This window comes from Pseudophryne corroboree, chromosome 3 (genome assembly GCF_028390025.1).
Source record: "Pseudophryne corroboree isolate aPseCor3 chromosome 3, aPseCor3.hap2, whole genome shotgun sequence".
NCBI lineage: Eukaryota > Metazoa > Chordata > Amphibia > Anura > Myobatrachidae > Pseudophryne > Pseudophryne corroboree.
The window spans coordinates 454220399-454241888 of record NC_086446.1 but is presented as its reverse complement, the minus strand read 5'-3'; the positions used below and the strand labels follow the sequence as shown (position 1 = coordinate 454241888).

Sequence of the window (21490 nt, the reverse complement as noted above, 5' to 3'; positions counted from 1 at the left end):
TAGTTTGAAGCTCCACCAATATCATGTGGATAGATCCCTAGTATGTTTTAACATTTCCAATCCCCGAAAGCCGGGAAATTGGGAAGTGTCATGGAATAACCAAACCATGACCTTTTCATACAGAGCCGATAGAATGCCTACAGATACAGAACTTATACGCCACATAGCCGGTAGTGGAAAATATTTCCGATATAGGTATACCCTAGGAAGTAGGACCATGAGAGTTGGAGAAGTATCACCAGGATACTGTGCACATGTCGTACCAACAGATACGTGTACTAAACAGATGGGAGAATTAGGGTTAGGAGATTTCATATGGAAAATGTGTAATATGGTTATGTCCTACTCCGTCCCATATGTTCTCCCCGATGATGCATATTTCATATGCGGGAGAAAGGCGTATGAGCGGCTTGCCCCAAACTCAGAGGGATTATGTTATATTGAAAAAAAGTACCGCCTGAAGTAATGACTGTATCGCATAACAAAATTGATTTGATTTACGACCCAACCATTGAAACCACGCTGTGATAAAAGGTGATTCCACGACCTGTTTCTTTCACCCGTTTCTCCTTTGTTTTCCTCCAAGGTACAAAGACATCCGCTTGGAAGAAGAATTTGACAACCTTTTACACAGACAACTGATGGACTATGCCACAGACCCCCCATATCCCTAGTAACTTTAACTTTACGCTAGCCCAACATTTTTGTAAGTCTATGGACATTGAAAAAAAAAGCTTTTTGCACCCCGTTTATAGCAAAAGCATCGGGAGACTACAGTCAACATGTACATCGAGACAAGACAAGACCTCAATCGGCAAATGTATATTAAACTCACATAGTTTATGACTGCATTTACCATAATTGCTCCTTATCTTCATCTCTACAACCTTCAGGTAATAACACACATAGTCGATAGGGAATATAGGCACAGATATCAGCACTCACATATCCCCCCATTCATGTATCATCAACTAAAATGTGCTCCCCCATTTTGTTGCAACCAAAAGCCGAAAAGAGCTCGGTAAAGTTTGACAGCCCATCCACAGACCCGTACCACGGGATAAGAAGGAATTCAAATGTATACTTCGCAATACCTCGAAGCTTGATTTAAAACACGTACGGCACGATGATACATGACCCCTCAAACATGGACTCATACATACATGCTTCTACTATCTCACTAGGTCATACCGTTTTCCCACCTTCTTCTCTTCTCCCCTACCCAATCATAGAAATGTATTATACATGACATATATTTTTCTCTTTTTGAACTGTTTTAGGAAGTGGCAGTTATTGGTGACTGCCAAAGGGTGGACTGTCAAAGTCAGAAAAATATCACGCTGCACATTGCCATATATGCACCTCATGCGTGTGCCCGCTGCACGTGCATGAGCCCTCCCGTGCGTGCGTATACTCGCGGTCGCGTGCACTCGCAGGCGCGCGGTATGCGCATTTACGGTAGAGTTTGTGTGCGTCTAGCGGGCGACTCAATCGTAACATATTTTAGTCATATAATGTATTTTGTAGATTATGGTCCCTTTGATAGAATCTGAAAGTTTAGTTAATATAGCATGTTCGGGGACAAAGAGATTCCTCTTTGTTTGATACGAAGGGTCAGACAGGGGTTACACAGTGGTGTTTAGTATCCATCGGAAGAGAATATAATTAGCAATATTCCGGTGTTGGTTTGAAGCGGATTACTCGCTCGTGCGTATAGTTATGGACATAAGAAGTTTATGGACATTTACTATATTTGCACTTTATTACCCATGCGGCGGGAAACCCAGTTTCCCTCCCACCTGAGCAGTTTGAAATAGTCACAGCCCACCTGTATGAACCAACCTATGACCTTTTGTTATAATGCGGAGACGGATTCCTGTGTCCAATGAACAATAAGAATGTAGGGACCATTGTACTGTACTGTGTGTAAGTGTATATAAAGACAAGCCGACCTGGGCCAGCTCTCTTCTCTTTTCAACGGTTCTCATCACTGATAATCGGGAGCTGGATATCCAGAAAGGCGCTTGCGATTGTTCCCCTTGTGCGTAAGTTCTCTGCAACAGTATTTATCTCCTATTTTGTTGTAAGCCATTCTCTCTCTCCTTCCCCCTTTAAATGTAATTGTGTCTTTGTTGTATTTTAACGTGTAGTAACTCGGTTAGGTATTTTATGTTAGTTTGGTAGTGTATAACTTGTATTGTGTATTCTTTTGCGATTGAACGTTCATTCATTCCCTTAAAAGGTGTTAGACCCTTAGACCGGTATTTGAGTGTTTATTATATTGCTAAAGGGTTCTCAGAGCGTAAGAATCGCTCATACAGCTTTTAAACTAACAAGGTTACACTGTGTTGCATTTACACCTTATCACTGCACAAAGGTTTACAATTGAAGTACATTGTTTATGATACTGTTATAAAGGTTTAACTCTGTGAGCGTCAGCGCCGCTCGTGATCTCCTCGTGGTCTCGAGCGTCCGCTACGCTGATAGCGTATCATTACGTTAGTCGGCAGCCTATAGCGTGCTTGCCTTTACGCTTTAAGCCGTGAGCGAACGTGCCGCTCGTGCGTCTCGTCCACGGCTACGCGTTTGTACGCTACGTGCGTACTCTTACGGTATTCCATACGCCAATTGCGTACTGTGTTCATTAACCTTTTAGAGTGTTTAATATAGGATATATAATAGGCTTTATCACGGTGTAGAAGAGGAGCAGAAGCTTCTGTGGGATGTTGAACTTCCTTAGTTGCCTGAGGAAGAACAACCTCTGCTGCGCTTTCCCCAAGAGAATTAAGCCCTGTGGCATCTTGGGTGCCACACTTAGCCCTCCTTACAATCCTTATGAAATAAACAAAACACAAATGTTTGTCATTAATTGTTGACAGACTACTTCCACAGTACCTGTTAGTACAATGATACATCTCTATACTTCCAGCCTAGGCCAAAGACAAAACTGTGTTATTATGGTAAGGATAAAACAGAAATCATACATCTTCATGCATTTTCTGCAGATAATATATAGAAGTGGTAAGGGAGGGGTAGTTATAGAAAGGATGGTATAATGTGGGAGCACTTTTGATCACAAATACAGTAGTGATGTTGCTATGGCAGTGGTTTCCAAACTTTTTTGAATCACGGCGCCCTAGAATATCAGAATTTTTTTCACGGCACCCCTAGGCCAAAAATTTCTTATTGAAAAATTTAGAAAGAAATATTACATTAAGTAGATCGCATTTATATGTCATCCTTAGGGTCAGTTGTGTGGTGAGGGACAATATTTGCTTCTGTTTGGCCACATATTTTATGACTGCTAGCCACCAGCACTTGTTTTGCCTATTATATTGACCATGAACAATTTGCATTGGTCCTGGGCCACCAACCCAGGGCACCCCTGCAAGTGTCCCGAGGCACCCCAGGAAGCCACGGCACACAGTTTGGAAACCTCTGTGATATGGTATCATGTAGTATTAGTGTCAGGAAACATCAGAGGGTTTTTACTGCACTGCTGGCCTAAAACCAAAACAATGACCCGTGAACACATCCAGTATCTAGTACGTACAATGCTGGTTTATAGCCCTGACAACACTGAAGGAAACTAAAGTAACTCTGCAGATGTTTATAATGTTAGTAGTGAAACAGACATCAGGCAGCAGCTGGTGATTAGAGTACATGGTCTCTAGAAAGCACCTTATATACAACACATTTATTCTTGAAACATATATCGATCAGCTTTGCTGCAATCACTCCAAACCACTAGCACCAAACCCCTATTAGCCTCGTGTTCTAGTTACAAAGCATGCCAACGTGTTAGAGAAGATAGGGTACAGTTTCCATTAATGTGGTAGATGACGCCCAGCCGGTCCTTAGGAAGGGGCTGCCATCTACAACACCACAAAGATTTCTTTCACTGCATGAACTGAAAGGAGTCAGCTTGCAGCCTGAAGAAAAGCGCCTTTCAGAGGCAGTGTGTCATATCCCAGACAAAAAGCTTCTGTCCTCTAGCTGCAAGCATGGGCATAGCCATAATATCAACCTGCTGCCCATACTGAGCCAAAGAGAATGTGCCTATCTGTTCCATTAGATATACAGTGTGAGCTGAGATAAAGGAAAGGCTTGCCCAGCCAGTTTGCCTACTTAGTACGTACTGTATGATATGCAAACCTCAAGCACAGCTTGTAACTGTCACCTCTGTTGTGTGGAGGGCATCACATGCTGAATGACTACATCCATATAGACAGTTTAATCACTTCTGGAGTCTATTCACCAACACTGTCTGAAATAAGTGGTTAAATGACACTTGCAGGACATGGTTCAATAACCACTGAGTAGTTTTACTGACTGAGTCCTGGAATGTAGTATGTGAAGTCATTTAGATTGAAATCCTGAAAAGTGGCACAGTGATTAAATCCCCCAAGCCAGCCCCAGCTGTTTTTCTCTACCTCCCTCTCTTGTATATACACACCCTGGGACAAACCTCCTTGCCTGCCTTTCACAAGAACTGTAATTTAAACCTCCCTTCTCCAGGGCAACAGAGAGAACAACGCAGTGCTAAGGGCAGAGGCAGCTGTCAGAGAGCACCAGCAGCTCTGGGCTGCAGGGGGTGAGAGAGGACACAGCAGTACTAAAGAGCAGTGGTAAGTCTTACGGTGTCCAGATTACACCCTGCTAATACTCACTGACACACTGCTACTTAAATCAAGTGCACATAAATTAGGTTTGTCAGGTCATATTTTGCAGACTGTCACATGCAATCATCAGCATTTTAACAATGTTGAACGTATAGAAAAAAGAAAGTCATTTATACATGACTTTCAACCTATTACTGTTGTGACATATACAGCATATAATACTCAGCAACATAGGCAAACACAGATATGTGGCATCTCATTTTCTGTGTATCATGTCTAATGATGGATGTGTTTATGCAGAGCTTCACTGAACAATGATGTGCTTGCAACTGGGTGCACTGTATAATTGCTGTCTAAGTATTCCATTGGTATGAGCTGGCTGGGTATACAGTTGGTATGAGGGCTGGCTGGGTATACAGTTGGTATGAGGGCTGGCTGGGTATACAGTTGGTATAAGTGCTGGCTGGGTATACAGTTGGTATGAGGGCTGGCTGGGTATACAGTTGGTATAAGTGCTGTATGGGTATACAGTTGGTATGAGAACTGGCTGGGTATACAGCTGGTATGAGAACTGGCTGGGTATACAGTTGGTATGAGAACTGGCTGGGTATTCCATTGGTATGAGAGATGTCTGGCTATAGAGTTGGTCTGAGAGCTGGCTGGGTATACAGTTGGTCTAAGAGCTGGCTGGGTATTCCATTGTTGTCTGGGTATACAGTTAGTCTGAGAGCTGGCTGGGTATATAATTGGTATAAGTGCTGACTTGGTATACAGTTGGTATGAGAACTGGCTGGGTATATTCCTAATGGATAAAGTCATACAGGGCTGGCTAGATAAATTCCTAATGGATAAGGATATACAGGGTTACGTTGGGCAGATCGCGCACTATAGTTAAAAAAAGAGGAATAAACATAACGGCCAAAATACACAACTGATAAAATTAGTCCTAAAAATAATACAGTGTAGGAGACCACTAATAGGTTGAACTCGATGGACAAATGGTCTTTTTTCAACCTCAGAAACTATGTTACTATGTATAGTTGGTGTGAGAGCTGGCTGGGTATACAGTTGGTATGAGAACTGTCTGGGTATTCCATTGGTATAAGTGCTGGTTGGGTATACAGTTGGTATAAGTAATGGCTGACTATACAGTTGGTATAAGTGTTGGTTGGGTATTCCATTGGTATAAGTGCTGGTTGGGTATACAGTTGGTATAAGTAATGGCTGACTATACAGTTGGTATAAGTGTTGGTTGGGTATTCCATTGGTATAAGTGCTGGCTGGGTATACAGGTGGTATAAGTGCTGACTGGGTATTAAATTGGTATAAGTGCTGGCTGGATATTACATTGGTATAAGTGCTGGCTGGGTATACAGTTGGTATGAGAGCTGGCTGGGTATACAGTAGGTATGAGAGCTGTCTGGGTATACAGTTGGTATGAGAGTTGGCTGGGTATACAGTTGGTATGAGAGCTGACTGGCTATACAGTTGGTATGAGAGCTGGCTGGGTATTCCATTGGTATAAGTGCTGGTTGGGGGTTGGACATGCGTAGCCGGCTGGGGAGATTGGGGGCGAGTGCAACAAAGCCATTTGCGGGCTTGACACACAGCGGGTTCGGTGGCTCACCATAGGTTTTATTCCCACTTTATGGGTGTCGTAGACACCCACAAGTGGGAATAGACCCTGTGGGTAGGCATTCTGACTGCCGGCATTTTGAGTGCTCGCGATTCTGTCATCGGCATGGTGACTGCCGGGATCCCGAGCGCTGGTCACATGGCCGCATCCCATTATACTGGTGTAAGTGCCGGCTGGGTATACAGTTGGTTTGAGAGCTGTCTGGGTATACAGTTGTAATGGACCAGAATAGCAGAGTGTATGAGGCATGGGTTAATTACTGCCAGTTTTAGATTAATCTGCAACATGTACAATATATATTACTTGCTTTATACAAGTACACTTAAATACATCCAAGATTTTATGGCTGGGAACCCTTTATCTCGTCAGTGTACACTGTGGGATACACAACAATATTTACTTACTATATCAATGCAGGGTTTTGAAGAACAGCTGTAGTACAACTGTGCTCTCACTGGAGCTCTGCAGCAGGTCATTACGCAAGCAACAGGTGTCAGGGAAAGTGCTACAATTCATCGCTAACCAGTAATGACTTAACTGACTTGTTAATGATTCCTACATTCTTCAATCTATGTAAGACCACTGACAGTCATTAATCTAGGTAGTGTGAAGTGTATTCCTATAAGTAAATTATGCCACCCACAAGCGATTTAAGATATTTGATGCTAGGACTTATTTTTTCTTAATAATAAAGCTATTATTTTTTCTTAATAATAAAGTGACTGAGGAAATGAGAGGGAGGGAGAGAACAAGGCTCACAGAGGCTGCTGAAAAGGTGAAGTGAAAGAAAGGGTTGATGGGGCAGAAAGCAAAAGGTAAGTAATCAAAGAACCAAGACATACCTGATTAGTGAGGGAAAGTACAGTGAGATATAATGAAGTTTGGCAAGATCTCGCAAAGATACAGAAAATAAAGCTCATAATAAATAGAGAAAAAGAATGGTAAAAGTGCTGAAAGAAATGAGAAGTGTAAGTACACAATCTGTATATAGGTGGTCATTCCGAGTTGTTCGCTCGGTATTTTTCTTCGCATCGCAGCGATTTTCCGCTAATTGCGCATGCGCAATGTTCGCACTGCGACTGCGCCAAGTAAATTTGCTATGCAGTTAGGTATTTTACGCACGGCATTACGAGGTTTTTTCTTCGTTCTGGTGATCGTAATGTGATTGACAGGAAGTGGGTGTTTCTGGGCGGAAACTGGCCGTTTTATGAGAGTGTGTGAAAAAACGCTACCGTTTCTGGGAAAAACGCGGGAGTGTCTGAAGAAACGGGGGAGTGTCTGGGCGAACGCTGGGTGTGTTTGTGACGTCAAACCAGGAACGAAACTGACTGAACTGATTGCAGATGCCGAGTAAGTCTCGAGCTACTCAGAAACTGCTAAGAAGTGTCTATTCGCAATTCTGCTAATCTTTCGTTCGCAATTTTGATAAGCTAAGATTCACTCCCAGTAGGCGGCGGCTTAGCGTGTGCAATGCTGCTAAAAGCAGCTTGCGAGCGAACAACTCAGAATCACCCCCATAATGTGAGAAAAGGAGGAAAACAGTAAAACGGCGATGTAGATATTTTATTTATTATTTATTAACAGTTTCTTAAATAGCGCAGCAAATTCCGTTTCGCTTTACAATTGGAAATAACAATGATATAACAAAAATGGGTAAGAACAAACAGTCATAGAGGTAAGAAGGCCCTGCTCGCAAGCTTACAATCTATAGGGAAATAGGCATGTATACACAAGGATAGGTACGATATATTTCATAGTTGTCCACCAGATTGCAAAGGTTCTTGGTGGGCTGTAAGATATGGTCATACATCAATGATGGACCGGGGTCGAGAGGAAGGATAAAAAGACATGTGAGGATATGTGTGGACTGTGCAGAGTGGATGCAATTTGATAGGAAGGTTTGTGAAAGTTATGTGGGCGGTTCTGGAATTTGATACCCTTGCCTGAAGAGGTGAGGTTTCAGGGAACGCTTGAAGGTTTGGAGACTAGAGGAGAGCCTTATTGTACGTGGTAGGGCATTTCACAGAGTGGGTGCAGCCCGATGAAAGTCCTGCAATCGTGATTGGGAGTGAGTAATGAGTGTGAATGAGAGACGTAGATCTTGTGAAGAGCGAAGAGGTCGGGTTGGGAGATATTTTGAGATAAGCGAAGTGATGTACGTTGGTGTAGTTTGGTTAATGGCCTTGTGTGTGAGTAAAAGTATTTTATATTGAATACGGTAGAATACAGGTAACCAATGGAGGGACTGACAGAGTGGATCTGCAGTCGATGAACGTCTAGCGAGGAAGGTTAGACTCGCAGCTGCATTCAGAATGGATTGTAGTGGTGAGAGTCTCGGTTTGGGAAGACCAGTTATTATTATTATCATCATCCTTTATTTATATGGCGCCACAATAATCAAAACAGGAAAACAGCAACTTACAGTTGATGACAGTATAGGACAAGTACAGGGTAAATAAACATAGCTACATCAGCAGATGACACTGGAATAAGCATCAGGTGGCAGAAGACTGCTGGAGTTGATGCAGTTGAAGATTCTTAAAGTAAGAGAAAGGATAAGCACATGAGGGAAGAGGGCCCTACTCGTGAGAGCTTACATTCTAAAGGGGAGGGGTAGACAGACAAGGGTGACACAGATGGGGTGCATAGAGAGCGTGGAACAGGGGGTTAGGATGAGATTTGGCTGGGTTTGGTGAACAAGTGGGTCTTGAGAGCCCGTTTGACGTTTTGTAGAGAGGTGGAGAGTCTGAGGGGGAGAGGTAGAGAATTCCAGAGAATTGGAGCAGCAGGTGAAAAATCTTGGAGGTAGGAGTGGGAGGAAGTAATCCATAGGCAGGAGAGTCGGCATGCATTAGCAGAGAAAAGAGGACGGTCGGGAGTGTAAGGGGAGATAAGGTCAGAGATGTAAATGGGAGAGGAGTGGGTGAGGTCTTTGTAAGCGAGTGTGAGAAGCTTGAAATGGATTCTGAAAGGGAAGGGAAGCCAGTGAAGGTCTTGTAGGAGAGGAGAGGTGGACGTAGTGCGTTTGGTGAGGAAAATGAGCCGGGCAGCAGCATTGAGGATAGATTGGAGTGGAGAGAGGTATTTGTCAGGAATGCCAGTCAGGAGGAGATTACAGTAGTCTAGTCTGGAGATGACCAGTGAGTGGATAAGGGTCTTAGTAGCATCCTGGGTCAGAAAGGGTCTGATCCTGGAAATATTTTTTTGATAAAAACGGCAGGTTTGTGAGAGGTGTTGAATGTGTGGTTTGAAGGAGAGGGAGGAGTCAAGGATTACTCCAAGACAGCGAACTTGGGGGCTAGAGGAGATAGTGGAGACTATTGCAATAATCAATCCGTGAGATAATGAGAGCATGGATTAGAGTTTTAGCAATGTATTGTGTAAGGTATGGTCGTATTTTGGATATGTTTTTTAGATGCATGTAACATGATTTTGAGACAGATTGAATGTGGGGAACAAAGGACAGATCAGAGACAAGGATGACACCTATGCAGCGAGCTTGTGGGGTCAGGTAGATTGTCGAGTTTTTAACAGTGATAGAAATATCAGGTTGGTACCTACTATTGGCCGGTGGAAATATAATTAACTCTGTCTTTGAAATATTAAGTTTGAGGTGGCGAGATGTCATTCAAGATGAAATGGCAGATAGATATTCAGTTACACGGCCCAGTACAGATAGGGACAAATCAGGGGAAGATAGGTAGATTTAAGTATCATCTGCGTACATGCAGGAAAGAGTGAAAAGGAAACATTAAAGAAATGAATAGTAGTGGCATCAACCAATAAATGTAACACAATTGTATACAGAGATACACCTACACAACTAAAAAGCAGGGAAGTACAGTACTGAGAGTGGTGGGATCAAAGAGCTGCTGGCAGCCAGCAAAACTAATACATCGACCGAACTTATAAGTAAATGGGTTAAGTAGGTGCGCAGGCTAATGTCCAACACTGACTACATTGTGCCCGGAGGCATGTAGTCAGTATCGGCCCCGAATGCACACACTATATTCTCTTGCGTGCATACACATGGTGCGATATGCACTATGTTTCCATGCGATATGGACTATATAGTCCATATCTCACCGACAACTGCACCGTGTGTATGCAGCTTTAGTTTAGGCTTCCTGGTATTGTTTGCTTTTTCTAACTGAATAAATAAACAAATTGATTATTTAATTATAAAACATTGAGGCCTAAATTTATGTCCACAACTTACATATTGGTCCTATCTGGTAAGTCTTTGGTACTTTCGGTGTGCCACCTGTGCCTGGGCTGTTGACCTCTGGCCTGCATTGATTAGATCATAAAAACACAGGGCATCCACCATATGTCACTCCTTAACTGATCAGGGTGCTGTACTCACTGCTTTCAACTGTATATATTAATATACTGTAGTTGTCAACTGTAATTTATAGGGAAATTCATAGGTTTAAGGAGGTTTGTCCCCTGGAAATATTGGTCCTAGAAATGTGCTTATTTTTCATATTAGCTAACCGCACAATACAACTTTTTTGTACATTAGATGCAAATCACCATACATTATTCATTGGGTTTTATAAACTAGGATTTAAGAGGAATATTTAAAAATAAAGAAAATATTATAACAGTAAAAGGGATATTATGAGATTACCTGGACAGACCAGAGTGTGAAACGCTGGATGCAGTAGTGTTGGCAACTACATGTATTAGATTTCAACAATGTGGTTTAAACCACAATTTCCAGACACTTATGCTTATACTGCATTAAGGAACACATAAAAGTTAGGAAGATTGCCTTCTTCCATTGTAGACACTTATGCTTATACTGCATTAAGGAACACATAAAAGTTAGGAAGATTGCCTTCTTCCATTGTTCCCGTAGTTGGGGGTTGGGGTGGGGGTAAATTTACCAAAGGGAAAACAAATATTATGTTATATATAACTAATATGTTTGTAGAGTGTCTGCCAGTTTTATAGAACTATCTATCCTCTTGCTATTGCCAAGTTTTGGTTAATATTCACCAGCTGTTGACAATTATTTATTACCAATTATTTATATAGCGCACACATTCTACAGCGCATTACAGTGGATAATTCGCCATTCAACTCAATCCCTGCACCATTAGCGCTTACAATATAAATTCCGTACCACTATACCACTACAATATAAATTCTGTACATGGGATGCGGTTATGAGACCGCCGGTCACGATACCGATGCCGGAATCCCGCCCAAGTGAAATCCCAGCAGTCGGGCATGCCGACTGACAGGGACTATTCCTACTCGTGTCTCCCCCCTGCCAACAACCTAAACTCCGGGATTTTGGTGTCGGTATGGTGACTGGCGGTATCCCAACCGCCGGTCACCCATACCCAACCTGCACACACATACACAGGCTAGGGTTCATTTTGTTGGGAGCCAATATTTGGAGTGTGAAAGAAAACCAAAGTACCCAGGAGAAACCCACACATGCATGGGGGAGAATACACAAACTCCACAGATTTAGAACCGTGGTGGAAATCATTAATTAAGTCAGAACCCATAATGTGCACTGAAAGGAAGAGCTCCCAAGACTCTCCGTTGTTCATACCACATGATGGTGTTCTTTAGAGCACCCATTTTAGTTTTATTACTATTTCACAATTGTAAAGTGAAACAGAATATGCTGGAGCTACATAAGTAAATGTTAATAAATACAATAATAAATACAATTAGTTAAGGAGGATTGCTCCATTAAAACAAAATGAGAGTAGGTCAGATAAGTGAGACGCGATTAACAAGACAGCTTCCCAATCAGTAATGCTGGGAATACATTTAGAAAATGATCTGGGTGATCCGTCTAATATTGGCGCATCACCCAGATGTGATTTATTGGGAGTTGCAAGTCGACCACATCGGGTAGTATATGCACTGCAGCAGCTAACAGGTTGGTATCTCCCCTGTTCCATCACACAGGAGAAACAGGGAAATTCCTGCTCATCTGTGTAAGAACCCAGGGGATGCGGTCAAAATCCAGTCAGTCAGAATCCAGATGGATGCCAGAGGTAAGTACTGGGGATGGGGTTAGGTTTAGGCACTAGGCAGTGGGTTAGTGTTAGGCTGCAGGGGTGGGGGAGGTTAGGATAAAGCTGCGGGGTAGGGATGTCTTAATTCTGGCCATCAGGATTCCACTGTCAGTCTTCTGACAGTCCCAACTTCCGGGATTTCAACCTGAACACGCATATCAAGTGGCCATATACACAGAGATATCTCACAGTGAATGGCCACAATATGTGCTGGGCTACAAGCTTTCAGAAACAATGTCTGTCAGACATTTTATCTGACCATATACTACAGTGCATCCGGAAAGTATTCACAGCGCTTCACTTTTTCCACATTTTGTTATGTTACAGCCTTATTCCAAAATGGAATAAATTTATTTTTTCCCTCAAAATTCTACACACAATCCCCTATGACATGAAAAAAGTGCTTTTGAGATTTTTGCAAATTTATTAAAAATAAAAAAACTAAGAAATCACATGTACATAAGTATTCACAGCCTTTGCTCAATACTTTGTTGATGCACCTTTGGCAGCAATTACAGCCTCAAGTCTTTTTGAATATGATGTGTCAAGCTTGGCACACCTATCTTTGGGCACTTTGCGCCCATTCCTCTATGCAGCACCTCTCAAGCTCCATCAGGTTGGATGGAGAGCGTCGGTGCACAACCATTTTCAGATCTCTCCGGGGATGTTCAATCGGATTCAAGTCTGGGCTCTGGCTGAGCTACTCAAGGATATTCACAGAGTTGACCTGAAGCCACTCCTTTGATATCTTGGCTGTGTGCTTAGGGTCGTTGTCCTGCTGAAAGATGAACCGTCGCCCCAGTCTGAGGCCAAGAGCGCTCAGGAGCAGGTTTTCATCCAGGATGTCTCTTTCCCTCTATCCTGACTAGTCTCCCAGTTCTTGCAGCTGAAAACATCCCCACAGCATGATGCTCACACCAATAATATACCTCTTCAATGCCTTAATTTCTAACTGTTCTTGCACATCTACATGCCAGCGCTGATTTAGGGCTCTTACATTACTTTTACACTATGTAGTCAGTGAGAAAATGCGATGACACATGATGGCATATAGCCTCCTACACCTGACCTCACCCCTTCTCTATATAATTATCTCTACACACCTACAAAGCTTTCTCACACACTACTAACTCATACAACAAAGTTATAACATGAGCTGGTTCACATAAATATATTTAAATTGAAGCTGAATGGTTCCATATTTTAAATTAAAATGCCCTTTACGAATGGAAATCGTACATTTTTTTCTGATTAATAAAATACTTCTCTTTTTGAGTCTTGAGTCTTAAGGCGCGTACACACTAGGCGAATTTGGTCTCAAAATCGTTCATTTTGGCCGTTTTTAACGATTTTTAGGTCAAAGTCGCCCAGTGTATAGGCCAGCAATGTATATACCACTGGTCACCAATGTTTATTTCATGCTTTTTTCTTTAAGCCAGTAATATATACATATTACTGGCACCACTGCCCACCAATGACGTTTCTTTAAGCCAGTAATATATACATTGCTGGCACAGGCCAGCAATGTATATATTACTGGCACCACTGCCACCAATGACGTTTCTTTAAGCCAGTAATATATACTATACATTGCTGGCACCACTTGCTGACACAAATTGCAGGCAGAATCCCCATTTATACAGATTATGGCAGCAGTGTCCCCTTTTTACACATTACGGCAGCAGAGTCCCTCATTTTATACATTACGGCAGCAGAGTCCCCCTTTTTACACATTACGGCAGCAGTCCCCCTTTTTACACATTACGGCAGCAGAGTCCCTCTCTTCACACATTACGGCAGCAGACCCCCTTTTTACAATGGACCATGCTGCTACCCTTGGAATTCAAACCCAGGCCATTATGTAAATTGCTTTTCTAATGAAAGATTTTCAGCAAAGTCCTTTGCCTACTGAAAATCTCTTGCTCTTTGGGAAAATAGCTCAATGTGTATTCACTACCTTGGGTGAAAATCTACTAGTGTGTATGGACCTTAAGGTAAAGATCCCAAAAAACTATTTCTGCGGCCTGCAATCCTCATTTTGATCCAATACTAGGCTCTGCCAACATGTTACTTGGTTACTTAAAAATGAGGTGTAATGTAGATGATGTTTCTTCACTTACTCTACCTTCCGTTCCTCCTTCCTTTGTGTCCTGTACCCAATATTCTATGTTAATACCATTATGCAGCTATACCAAGTGCTGTTGATGTCAGTTTATTATCTAATGCATTTTCATGGTTCCTTACATCACATGTCCATTATACATCTGTCTTATTGTATTGCTGGATCTGTCAATTGTGACATATGCCTACTTGTAAACTAATGAAAATACACTGCATAAAAAAATGACGTAGCCCCTTTGGAATTTTCTCCCATTTCATTGTCTAACATTAAAGAATCAAAATGGGTTTATTACGTCATTCTTACCACTGATAAACACAACAGTGCAATGCGTTAACAAAAAAAGATAACTTTTTTTATTGTTTTATTACACAGATTAAACAGTCAATGTTAATTACTGTATATACGTATTCCATACTTCCCATCATTAGTGAGTTTAGAAACAGGCCACAAGGGCATGGCTGCATCACAATGGTTGTGTCCACACCATTGTATTGCTCCACAGATTGGGGGCAATTTAATGAAATACCTCCCAACATCACAGAAATAAGGAATGATAATGCTGATCGGGGGACAGTCCCTTCAAATCAGGACAGTCCTGTTGAAAATTTGCCCATTTTTTTTTTAATACTTGATAGAAGCACTTTTAGCTACAGTAAAAACAGTGATCCTCTGATCTTTGCAACTCCGGACACAGATTCAGAGATAGACGCAAATGCAATTGCAAGTGCGATTTTCTCGGCCTCGCAACTGCTGACATCAGTAAGTGAAGCTGCCACTCAGATACGAAAAGAGAAGCTCACCAGAGCTACCGCAACTCATTCACAATTGCGTAAACATATGCAGCCTATCTGCAAGAACAAGGAACTTAAGGATTAAGGATAGTCCAATGGCTATGCAGACTAGACCAGGCAGTAGTCACGCTGGCGCCATGTTTTTGTATGTTAGGGCTCACAGCTGACATCAGATAAACACCCTAAAAATGTCCATAACACAACTGCATTTTTACAACACCCCCCTCCCACTAACACCATGTTAACACCCCCAAATAGAAATTTCCTGTCAGTCACTTTGTGATGGAATCCTCATTACATGCGGATTCGAAGCGGCACCTTGACGCATGCACAATGCGAACGTAGCACATGTGCAGTCTGCGGAAAATCGCTGAGTTCCATGGAACAATTGCTTTGCAGATATCTCTGAATCAGGCCCTAACATAATATTTGCAATACCAGGAGCATTATCAGGTTGAATGGAATCTACCGGTGAATGGCAGTATAAATAATTTCATACACTCTTGATGGTATCTAGGTCTGGGGCTATAGCTGGGCTACTGCAGGACATTAACTTATTAGTACTGATGCCACTGTAATCTGGCTGTTACTTCATGCCTAATTCTTATTTACTGTAAATCTTCTTCTAAGTCTCTTGTTTTTATGTCACTTGGGGGTTTATTACAAAGTGTCAGGTTGTAAAACACGACACTTCTGATCATGTTTATGTCTGATATCTAAAATGGTAGGGCTTTTACTAGCATCACACGGCATTATAAGAAGCGTAAATAAACCACTCAGTCTTTTCGGCCCTTTATTTTGACAATATCCCCATAGCATTATGCATGCTTTACAGCAGGGAACGTGCTCTCAGGACGATGCACAATCAAAAACAGTACCTATCAATGGGGTCAAAATGTTTGTTAAGGATCTTTATGGGAGAGATTCAATTGTTTTCCCACAGATCTACCAGTAGAGTGCGCAAAATGGAGCAATTCAATTGTTGCCCAGTTCGGGCGCCCAGTAGCTGCGGAAGAAACACCTCTTATCACTTCCTCCTGAGGCAGCTAGAAAAAAAATATGAGAAAAGTACACGGTTTAGGCATCCAAACTGTTTGTGGTGCGCACTAACCAAGACTTTAGACGGATTAGACGATGTTCGCTGCTAATTCCCATCTATGTGGGCGTTTAAAAAGCAATGGCACACGAACAGAGCATCAGCTGAATTGTTCTGATGGGTGCCCATTACTTTGGGCACCCCATAAAAACATTTGAATCACCCCCTATAATCTTGTTCAACTAGTCATCTCACCCAATGTGAGATTTCATGGTTTACGTTTATAAAATGACAAGGCTATTATTATTCCAGGAATTGTTTTTTCTATCCCTGCCATGGAAGGCTGACAAAGGTGGTAAGGCTTCCATAAGAAGTAGTGACAAGGCTTCTATTGATTGGTGATTTCCAATAACATTTTCTTAGATGTGCTTTGAAAGTTCTTTGATCCTCATAATGAAGCTTTTGTGTAGAATTATGTCCCGCCTTTTTCGTATGGGGTCAATAGGCAGTTGCCCAAGGGCCCCAGGAGTATAAGGGCACTAGGCTGATGGCCGAGGGTCCCCTTTTTCTAGGGGTACCAGATTTTTGAAAATCAGCCCTGGGAGATCGGATATATCCAACTTTAAAGCAGTGGTCCCCATTCGAGCCTGTTAATTACTCTTTTCAGCCAGATATCTCGGGTTCTGTCTGACTTTTTGCTGAGGTTATACTCCAAAAGCTGCAATGCTTTGCCCAGGGGTCTATACAGTTAAGACGGCCCCTGTTCTTAGTGACCCCTTTTCTTGTCTTTACTCCAGGCACATACTGCAGTTAGTCCAGGGTGCCACAATGTCCTCCCAGGATGTGAAAGCCGAGATACAGGACATGGGACAAAAACTTCTGATGAAATTACAGCAATTACCGCAGGCAGACACTTTGGAGATTGTTTCATTCACCATCGTCATCATCTTTATTGGTGAGTAGAGGGATCATTGGTCACTGGGCATGCTCATATTGTTGTCTTGTTTAATGATTTATGATCTAGAGTCAATGTTATGATGTTTCTCTTTTCTTCTCTAGCTGTGGTTCTGCTAATGGCAATCTTGGGATGTTCTTTCTGCTGCTGCGCCAAGCATCGTGTCACCAGGGTGCAGCCCAAAACTGAGTTGTAACAGTGAACAAAGAGTCCATGTCTGTGTGATTTTTCCATTTGATGCCAGTTACCATAAGGACAAAAAATTAGAGTGACACGAGAAAGCAGTAAACTTTTTTTACATTTTTTTATTGTAACGGATTAGCTGTAGAGGACTACCGTAATAAGCATCGAACAAATATATCAAAAGTCAAAACTGTATTTCTCTATGGAAGTAGACAGAGAATTTGATAGACAACAAAACTCACCTACTGGCACCAAATATGGCATATTTACATGAAAAATTTCAGAACTATATGATACTCGGGAAAAAGACAATTATCACCAAATTGAGACTATGATATGGATGCAAACAAAAACAAAGCAAACCTACGCTGTAAACTTTGATGTATATTGTGTTATTTTTTAGAAAGTGAAGAAAAGGGCGCCCTACTAGTGTCTAATAAAATTATAGAGCTGATGTGATTGAGAACAGGATACTACTTATCTGTCATAAATAGACTTTTGCTTCAGTCATAGGACCAGTACAGGTACATGAAAAAAGAAGAACAAAATAACATAGCGCGTACTGTTTTTACGCAATCACAATCTACAGATCATATAAACCAATTGTGTGTTAAAAAACTTTCTGGGTAAAGGTAAATCCCACAAATTTTAAAATCCACAGCCAGGGATTTTGTTTCAAAAGTTTTTCACCATAAAACACACATAAAACATAAAGGTAGAAGTATAAAATATACAGTTTTCAATCTATAGATAAAATGGACCAATTATGTGTTTAAAACTTTCTGGGTATATGCAAGTCCCAAAAATTTGAAATCCACAGCCAGGGATTTTTTAAAAGTTTTTTCACAAAATTTAATAAAACACATAAAACATGAAAGGTAGAAGTAATGCGAGCGTACAAGATAAAATTGAATGACAAGCTTATCTGTCCATATTAGGACTGGGATACATCAGATCTTTCGTAAGCATCCAAGATAAATAGTAAAATTTCAAACGTACAAAAATTAAATATTAAAACAGCTTATCTGCCCATAAGGGAAGTTCAGGTGCATCAGTCCCAACGCGTTTCGTCCTTAATTAGACTTCATCATGGGGATAAGGTCAGTAAGCAAAGATGCTCTATTTATACCTGAAGAGAGAGTGAGAACCCAGCACATGGCCAGGTAATTGATGACATCACTTCCTGTTAGGTGATGTCGAATTTTGACAATGGGAGACAGTTTAATTATACTCTCAGGCGTGGTGGCTACATATTGTATGTATAGAGGGCACAAACAAGTGATAGGCAGGGAAATTGTAATGTAAAACGAAGCTTAAAAGCTTCGTATGGCGTTGTGCAGCGCGGTGGAACGCACGCTGGAACGCACAGCTAGTTCCTGGCGTGGTCCGCCGCGCGTCACTTCCGGTTTTGCGGAAGGTACTTCCGCCGGCCGGTGGAACGCACTGTGGAACGCATCGTCATCTCCGTGACGATGCGCTCTGCACAGCGGAGCTTGTCAGCAGTGATCAACTGCTGCTTCAGTAATCAGTGAAACAAGGGGGGCAGTGACGAGGGATGGCAGTGGACAAACTATTTAGTATATATAAGTACATGTGTATATAGGAACATATCCGGATTAAAAATAGAGATAAAGAAAATAAATAAAAATAAAAATAAATATAAATGTAAATATAAAATAAAAATATATTAATGAAAATAAACATAAAAAATACAAAGATATATATATATATATATATATATATATATAAAAGACATATATATATAAAATAGTGATATAGTTCTTTCTCCATATATAGAGGTATGTCCCATCTTAGTAAGTTTTTATCATAAAGTCCGTAGTGGTTCACACGTAGTGCTCGTGAAGTTAAAAACGTCCAAAATAAAGCTGGATAGAGCCGGTTTTTCGCCAAAAGGCTGGAATATTAGAAGGATAAAAAATTTATATTACACGATGGCTAGGGATAATTAGGAATAGGTGTAGTATAACATACAGAGATATGAGATGTGCAATTGAGTTGCAGGTGATTAAATTGACTCAAGGTCATAATGAAGGAAGGTGCGATAATATAGTGCAATTGTGGTCATAATATATTACTATTTTGTGTTAAAAAGTATAGGTGATGAGTCTTTTATAAAAAAGGGGCGATTTCAAATGCTTCGTTGAAGCCCAGCGGTGCCATAGTTTGCAGTTCAAAGATCCAGAACATCTCTCTTTTCGATAATTTGTTCAATATATCTCCTCCTCTTTCTCCTGATTTAATTTGCTCGATGGCTTTGAATGTCAGATCTTCGGGATTGGATTTGTGTTTTTCCTTAAAATGTTTGGAAACAACGTGATTCTCAACCTTATTTTTTATATTTCGGACATGTTCCTGTAGTCGAATTTTAAGTAGTCTTTTCGTTTTGCCCACATATTTTAGGCCACATGTGCATTCTAAAAGATATATGACCATGGTTGAGTTACAGTTCATGAAGTCTTTGATTAAATATTCTTTCGAGTTGTTATGATTGGAGAAGTGTCTTCTAACCGGATGTACAAACTTGCACATGTTGCAGTTTCCACATTTATAATTTCCTTTGCACTTAGGCATCCCGATTTTGTTTGTAGGCTCTTCTTTTTTCAAGAGACTTGGGGCTAAGATGTCTTTGAGACTTTTGGTCTTTCTAAAGACAATTTTTGGGCGTTCTGGAATGATGTCTTTGAGGACGGGGTCAAGTAAAAGGAGGTATATTGTGTTATATCTACTATCATTTATGGCCTAACCATGCATACACATATGTTGTAAAACCTATAAATTAAGCCTATTTTCAGGATGTTTATAAATATATGAGCAATGCCCGTTTCTACAGGATAAATATATATATATATATATATATATATATATATGTATATATATATAAATAATATACATAATGCTTCATTTTTTTGAATGAATTATTATATTAAGGTTTTAGAAAATAAAGAGGAAGGGTGGACCGTACAATCAGAGGAATGTCCAAGTTTACCTGATATACTATATTACTGTTACACAGATCAAAATAAAAGCCATATAAAATAAATAAATAATGATTAATACTGGGAAGTCATAAACTTGCACATTGAGAATGCATTGTGAGGGCATAATTTATTTATTAACAGTTTCTTATATAGCGCAGCAAATTCTGTTGCGCTTTACAATTGGAAATAATGATATAACAAACTGGGTAATAAGAAACAGTCATAGAGGTAGGAAGGCCCTGCTCGCAAGCTTACAAGCCTTTACATCCAAAGTCTAGGGGGGACTATTGATAGCTTGCATTAGCAGTGAAGGTACTTTTGGTAGTGTTATTAGGGTTCAGGCCTTTGTGGTAAATTGTACAAAACATGAACACAGGATTTAAGTTAAGAAGACAAATTTGTATTTAGTCCCTATGAAGTAGCATCTGTGTTTCATGTTTAAAATGGTTTGCTCTACACGATCTACAAAGAGAGCTTAATAGTTCTTTATGTGATAGGAGTTCCGTAGTGAGATTTCTTTGTAGGAAATCCCCTGCTTGGCTGATCTATTCCTGAAATGATGATGGTGACAAAAATCAGTTTTACCCAATATCATTTCTGTGTCAGGAAGCAGTTTTGATCGCAATTTTTCCAACTGCAGCCTTGAACCCACCCCAGCTGAGGTGTCAATGGGACTACGGTCAAAAATAAAGTTAATAACAGCTGCTCTGATGGATTACAGGGGATGCAGATTGGCGTAAGAGTAATTTGGTAGTTTACATTTTATGGAGAGGTTTTGAAATTTAGTATATTTAAAGAAAAGTTAAGGCCCATACACACTGGGCGATTTTGGCCGTTTTGAGCGATTTTGAGGTCAAAGTCTTCCAGTGTATGGCTCAGTGACTGACGACTGGCGATGAAGCGCTCCCGCATCATAGCCAGCGAGGTGCTCCGTTGGCTGGTTTGACCAGCATGCTTGCAGATGATGGTTCATTTTCCGGCCATCATCGCTCAGTGTGTACGGCTGCGAGCGATGATGGCTGGAGGATGAACTCTTTTACGCCCGCCGGACATGCCCTGTATTCTCCCCAAGCCCGACCTTCTTCGGCGGCGCGGTCCC

At 41.1% G+C, this 21490-nt stretch overlaps 2 protein-coding genes across 9 annotated transcripts in view; one reads left to right on the top strand and one right to left on the bottom strand.

Moving 5' to 3' along the window:
- The window catches only part of RECQL5 (RecQ like helicase 5), a 304462-nt gene that overhangs the window by 88341 nt on the left and 194631 nt on the right, over nucleotides 1-21490 (bottom strand). The window lies entirely within an intron of this gene.
- SMIM5 (small integral membrane protein 5) lies at nucleotides 4513-20239 on the top strand. 2 transcript variants are annotated; one of them, XR_010243859.1, is made up of 5 exons: nucleotides 4514-4628; nucleotides 6978-7073; nucleotides 17052-17209; nucleotides 17314-17774; nucleotides 20120-20239. XR_010243859.1 is itself a non-coding variant. In XM_063960596.1 (3 exons), exons 2-3 carry the CDS (start codon nucleotides 17083-17085, stop codon nucleotides 17403-17405), a joined length of 219 nt encoding a protein of 72 aa, XP_063816666.1. In that variant the 5' UTR covers nucleotides 4513-4628; nucleotides 17052-17082; the 3' UTR covers nucleotides 17406-20066. The 2 variants fall into 2 exon arrangements, 1 of the variants encoding a protein (XP_063816666.1); XM_063960596.1 differs by lacking the exons at nucleotides 6978-7073; nucleotides 20120-20239 and having other exon boundaries at nucleotides 4513-4628; nucleotides 17314-20066.

Excerpts from the sequence above, each read along its gene's own strand:
- SMIM5 (XM_063960596.1), top strand. The coding sequence starts at position 17,083 with ATGTCCTCCCAGGATGTGAAAGCCGAGATACAGGACATGGGACAAAAA. Across the intron at positions 17,210-17,313 it reads CATCGTCATCATCTTTATTG|CTGTGGTTCTGCTAATGGCA; the intron begins GTGAGTAGAGGG and ends TTTCTTCTCTAG.